Source organism: Perissodus microlepis, chromosome 11 (genome assembly GCF_051167445.1).
Source record: "Perissodus microlepis isolate ML-2025 ecotype Zambia chromosome 11, ASM5116744v1, whole genome shotgun sequence".
NCBI classification, from domain to species: domain Eukaryota; kingdom Metazoa; phylum Chordata; class Actinopteri; order Cichliformes; family Cichlidae; genus Perissodus; species Perissodus microlepis.
Window position 1 is genome coordinate 10,808,074 of NC_140471.1, and position 6,319 is coordinate 10,814,392.

Genomic DNA, 6,319 nt, shown 5'->3' on the forward strand with positions numbered 1-6,319 from the left:
ACCTATCCAAAGTATATCTTTTTCAGTAAAGCATATCTCTTATGGCATTTTTCAGCAAGACAATGGTAAACTGCATATGGCATTACAACAGCAACGGCCTGCCTGCAGACTTCCTGGGCACGTCGTGAAATAAAAGATATGGCAAAGAAGACACAGGACTATTGAGCAGCTAGAATTCTTTATCAGATAGGAATGGGACAATATTCTTATCCCTAAAGTCCAGTGACTAGTCTGCTCAGTTCATGGATTATTATTGTAGAATTCTTGCTGCTGTTTTTGATGATGATGATGATGATGATGACGTTGATGAACGGTTTATATGAAAATTTAAATATGAAACAGATACATCTCTTTAACATATCCTTCAATTGGATATATTGACATTTGACAAGACTGTGTATAACAGTAAGCAAAGTTACAAAAAAATCCCAAACAATTATTATTTCAGCAGGATGGTCATCAAACGTTTCTCAACAAACCTCAGCATAGGAAAATAAATGGTAAAAATGGTAAATGGTCTGTATTTGTATAGCTCTTTACTTGGTCCTAAGGACCCCAAAGCGCTTTACACTATACACAATCATCCACCCATTCACACACTGGTGATGGCAAGCTACAGTGTAGCCACAGCCACCCTGGGGCGCACTGACAGAGGCGAGGCTGCCGGACACTGGCGCCACCAGGCCCTCTGACCACCACCAATAGGCAACGGGTGAAGTGTCTTGCCCAAGGACACAACGACCGAGACTGTCGGAGCCGGGGCTCAAACTGGCAACCTTCCGATTACAAGACGAACGCCCAACTCTTGAGCCACGTTCACCACCACCAAAATAATAGATTTTCTTATACAGACTGGATCTATTTTCACTCCTGGACTTCTAGATGTGTTTTCATATTGCAGAATGATCCCTAATTATTCTGCATTTTTTTTATTCTATGTATCTGCGAGTGCCCTGCCCAGGGTGTACACTCTCACCCTCTATAATTGCTGGGATAGGCTCCAGTCCCCCTGCATCCCTTCTGAAAGCTGATGGAAGGATGGAAAAAAAGTTGGGTTTACTACAGATGATCATAGTTTAAAGATATAAGGCCTCCCAAATGTTTATGTGTAATGGGATGGAAGGACGGTATGTAAACATTGTGATTCCAGGAAGAAAAAAAACATCTCACACTTTGTGAGGTAGAAGTTGATGGTAATGTAAACAATCCATGACAGACCCAACCACATCTCAACGCTTTTCAGCACACTTTATTATGGTTGCTTGTTTACACGCTGCTGCAGCTTTTCAGCCGCCAACTGAACACACACCAACAAGAATATAGCTCAGGACCCAGTACAGACTTTTAAGCTGTTGAGGCGTGATTGTGGATGCCGCTCAGGTGTGTCCGTCCACCTGGCCTGCAGACCAAGCCAGAAACGAGGTTTCTGTAAGGCAGAGTAAATTTATGTAATCGAGTAATGTTTAATAATAACAGTTCTTCTTGGTGCAGATGTGGATACTGTAGTGTTCTTTCTTTGTGATTTTTCATGTTTTTTGCCAATTTTTAGTTTGTTGCTTGTCTGTTTAGGAGCAGACACGGTCTCTAAGGCATGGGGGCTCTGGAGTGATAACAGGAGGGGAGAAGCTGCAGAGAGGCTTGTAAGACTGCAACTTTGCTTCCTGGCCCCAACTCTGGATAGTCACGTTTTAGGGGGTTTAATAAATTTGGCCAGATTTCTAGAAATGAGAGCTGCTCCATCCAAAGAGGGATGGATGCCATCTCTCCTAACAAGACTGGGTTTCCGCCAGAAAGTTTCCCAATTATCTATAAAGCCCACATTGTTTTCTGGACACCACTCAAACAGCCAGTAATTTCAAGAGACCATGTGGCTAAACATGGCACTCCTGGTCCGATTGGGGAGGGGATCAGAGAAAACTACAGAGTCTATCATTGTTTTGGCAAAGTTACACACCAATTCAATTTCAGTTTTAGTGATCTTCGATTGACGTAACCAGGTGTCACTACTGCCAAACTGAATTATAATTTTACTGAATTTACCTTTATCCTTAGCCAGCAGTTTTCAATTTCCCTCAATGTCACCTGCTTTGACCCTTGGAGACAATTGACCATGGTTAGGGTTAGGGTGTCTCTGGCTTTACATGTCTGAAAACAGAATCAGCGATTACCAGAGTTTGATCCCCAGCAGGTGTGTCACCAAGTGGGGAAAATGGTTCAACACATGAACATGTCTCAGACAGATAAGACTATGCTTCCTCCTTACCGTCACCTAGCCATGTTGCTTTCCTGGCCGTTGGGGACAATTTGCCAGGGGAGAGCTAATGCTACTTTCGGGTTAGCTTAGTGGGGGCCTGGTTAGCTTCAGGTTTTTCAAGGGTCCGAAGCCGAGTCTCCAATTCAGTTCCAGAGCTACCTTTGAGGCCAAGAGCCTTGTCACAGCTGGTAGCATTAGATAGTACCTGCAGCCCATTCTGTTTACTTACTCTAGGTAGTCCATCTCTTTCAATTGTGCCATCAGCTCCCAACACAATGTTTATATTGTCAAGGAAACCAGAAAAGTAGCTGTTACATGAGGGAAGCTAGACTATAGAAAAGGATCAACCGAGCAGCAGGAGTAGATACCTGCTCCTTTGTATAAGAAGGAACAGGAGGAGCACTTCCCAAACCTTATAACATGACCTCCATCCGGCTACTTCTGCACATATTTCTTTTTTTTTTTTTTTGTGTCCTGCACATATTTCTGAACAACAGGTGAGAGACAGACTCTATGAGGGTGGCATGAAGGCCTGCCATCAGTTAATGGGACCTGTGTTCACAGCCTAACACTGTGCTACTCAAACACAGAATTGGCAGAGACACTGTACTGTATGTATACTTTATGTTGTTTAAAATGTCATCTAGCATGACTTGTTTGGGAAACACAACAAATAATGGCACACATGGATGTGCCATGCTGCAGGAGCTGGAGTATCTCTGGAACCTCAGAGGGTGGAAGAAAAATCAGTCAGGAGGTAGAAGGAGCAATGATCTGTAGCCACCACCTGGTAAACCGTTCCATTTTGGGAGTTGCCTTGTTATTGCCTGTCCAATGCACATGTTGTCACTTTTTAATTCAATTCAATTTAGTTCAATTCAATTCAATTTAGATAGTGCCAAATCACAACAGCAATTACCTTAAGGCACTTTAAAGCACTATCGCAAGGTATAGATCCTTTAATATTACAGAGAAAAAAACCCAAATCAAAGGAACCTTCTTTTGAGTAAGTACTTGGTGGGAAGGAAAAATTCCCTTCTGACAAGAAGAAGTCTCCAGCAGTATCAGGTTGAGGTAATAGGGGAAAAAATCACACTGTATAACTTATATCAATGTCAATCTGCCCAATTTGACAGAGCCAAAGAGTGAAAGCCATGGTCTGTCTGGTTAGGCACCAGATGCTTGCCATCCAGATTAAACATCTGGTTAGACAATATATTTCTAGTGAATTTATTTGGATTTAGAGGCATGAAATTATTAGTCATTCAGGTATTTATGTCTTTAAGACTTTCCTACAGTGTGTGTTATCTGGCTTCATGTATCGATAAAGAAAAGAGGACCTCCCATTTATATGAACAATTTGGAGTCTATAAGGGATGGAGCTGTATAGTTCCTTTGATTTGTTAGTCTGTTTGCCTCATGATTCTGTTTATCGGTTCCATTTGCACTTGCACCATAATCAGCTGATTTCAGTTCATGTGATCAAGGACGAAAATAGAGGAGTTGTCTACAGCAGGAATATGTACAGTATTTGAATTTTTATTGCACAAAAGGACAAGTGCATTATGGTAAAATGGAAACTGCATCGAGGACAGACACAACAGCATTATACTTCTAGGAGAACTCCAGCTCTTTGCAAACATCTGCACAGACATCATGCTAATACAAGGCATGTCATCAGATATGGCAGCCTGACAGAATGGTACAATAGTACAATCAGGCTGCCAGCTAATAGCATCACGATAAATAGCATATTTGCAATGGCAGACCTGAACTATGTCTGTTTCTTTTGCAGTTAGGATGTAGTTTGTAGCTAAAAGCCAAAGGAGCTGCACAAGAAATTAATGCATAAATGCAGACAGAAAATATGTCATGTAATGGGAAAATAAGATTGTGGACAAAGAAATAATGAAAATCTGTAGTTACATTAATGAATAACATGTATGTGGAGTGACAGTCACCTTCAAGGGAGGCAGACACCTGGAAACTCTGGAAGTCCACTATCAACTCCTTTGTCTTTGTGACTTTGAGGGTGAAATGGTTCTCCGGGCACCACTGTGTCAGGGCGCTGACCTCCTCCCTGTAGGCCGTCTCATCACCTTTGGTGATAAGACCCTCCACTGTTGTGTCATCCGCCAACTTCACAATGATGTTGGAGTTGCTAGTGGCCGTGCAGTCGTAGGTGTAGAGTGAGTACCAGAGAGGGCTCAGTGCACACCCCTGTGGAGCACCAGTATGTGTGTGGCATCTGTCAGACAGCTGCAGAGAGAGCTGCTCAATCCTAGGTTCTGCAGTTGTCTGTCCAGCTTTGAGGGAACGATGGTATTGAATGCTGAGCTGTAATCTACAAACAGCATTCTCACATACGCGTCCCTTTTCTCCATGTGCGAGAGGGCAGTATGTAGTGTCAGGGCTATGACATCATCAGTGGACCTGTTGGGGTGGTATTCAAATTTTAGAGGGTCCAGTTAGTTGGGTAGTGCAGAGAAGATGAAGTCCCTGACCAGCCTCTCAAAGCATTGCTCACGAAGGGGGTCAGGGCTACTGGTGGCCAGTCATTTAGTGATGAGATGGTGGAGGATTTGGGTACAGGGACGATGGTGGCTGTTTTGAAGCAGGCTGGGACTACAGACAGAGAGAGGGAAAGGTTGAAGATGTGTGGAAACACTCCAGCATGCTTGATAGAATAGGATGATATGAGTTTTTCCATGTATTTTGTAAAATATATCTATATAGATATATATAGATATATATTAACAGAAAAAAGCAAAACAAAAAAGAAAACAAAAAACCAAAGGAAAAAAAAAAGTACTTAACTTAAATGTGACAGTAATATCATTAATAACCTTCAATTGTCAAACCAATACATTTTTGGAAATATTCTACCTTATCAAGGCTTAATTACTGTTATAATTTAAAAACTGACAATTGTATTTAAAAAAAATACTCTAGAAGGAATTGCAAATTGCAAACCATTAAAAAAACAATTGTACATCTGTCAAATCCTCTACTCCAGATTAAATATGATAAACTTTACCTGAAATAATGTTTTCTTTTGTCTATAGGATGTTGACTACGGCTGGAATATTTGTCTTGTTGTCTATTCTAGGAAAGCTGAGTGGAAATTTGGGTGAGATTAAAAAATGTATTTAAGAAATATAATAAGTAAACGTGAATTCATTACAATTCTAGGACTTGGTTAATTGAACTCACGAAAAGATATTAAAAGTAAATAACTGGTTTGAAGAATTCATATTTAATTATATATTTTAATTAGATCAGTGAAAAAGTGTTTTCAAAAAGATTATAGGAAAAATTCAATTAAAGAAGCTGACTGTAGATATTTTGGTGAGATTACTTACACCACTGTTAATTACCTTTGGCAATTCTGTGCATCTTTCTATCTTTTAAATATTAAGGTGAAAATGTTGCCAGACTTGGACAAGTGGCTCAGTCTTCAACGTATGGGAATGCCGAACCCGAAAATGCCATTGATGGGAATCGTGCCAGCAACTTCAACCAGGGATCCTGTACCTTTACAAACAACGACTTGAATCCATGGTGGAGACTTGACCTGTTGAAGACATATAAAATCAACACTGTGACTATCACCAACAGACAAGACTGTTGCCCTGAGAGGATCAATGGAGCTGAGATCCGCATTGGAAATTCACTTAATGACAATGGCAATGTGAATCCCAGGTAAATGAGCTTTTCATCTTTGAAACTTTGTCATAACAGTCATATATGTGGCAATCATTAATTATGTTTGTAAAAGATTTCTACTTCTACCTCTGTTTTTTTAGAGTTAAGTTCATCAGGCAATAAAGAGCAGCACCTTGATTATCTGAAATTGACATTTATAGAAACTTTTATTTTAGATTAATCTTATGTTACTTGTTAATCTGTTTCCTTGTCATTTGTTTTCAGATGTGCTGTAATCTCATCTATCGCTGCTGGGGCATCACAAACCTTTGCATGTAATGGAATGGAAGGTCGCTACATAAACATCGTTATTCCTGGGAGAACAGAATACCTGACACTTTGTGAGGTGGAAGTTGATGG

General features: G+C 40.5%; 1 protein-coding gene and 1 pseudogene across 1 annotated transcript in view; one reads left to right on the forward strand and one right to left on the reverse strand.

The window, feature by feature from the left end:
* Nucleotides 1-1,681: 1,681 nt before the first annotated feature.
* On the reverse strand, nucleotides 1,682-4,964 carry LOC146377287 (uncharacterized; annotated as a pseudogene).
* Nucleotides 4,965-5,320: 356 nt separating this feature from the next.
* LOC146377288 (uncharacterized) overlaps nucleotides 5,321-6,319 on the forward strand; it is a 20,838-nt gene continuing 19,839 nt past the window's right edge. The window contains exons 1-3 of the mRNA XM_084944440.1: nucleotides 5,321-5,384; nucleotides 5,674-5,956; nucleotides 6,185-6,319. The exon at nucleotides 6,185-6,319 is cut by the window's right edge and continues 30 nt beyond it. Of these exons, the coding sequence (XP_084800566.1) occupies nucleotides 5,321-5,384; nucleotides 5,674-5,956; nucleotides 6,185-6,319 (482 nt within the window). The remainder of the gene's footprint in view (nucleotides 5,385-5,673; nucleotides 5,957-6,184) is intronic.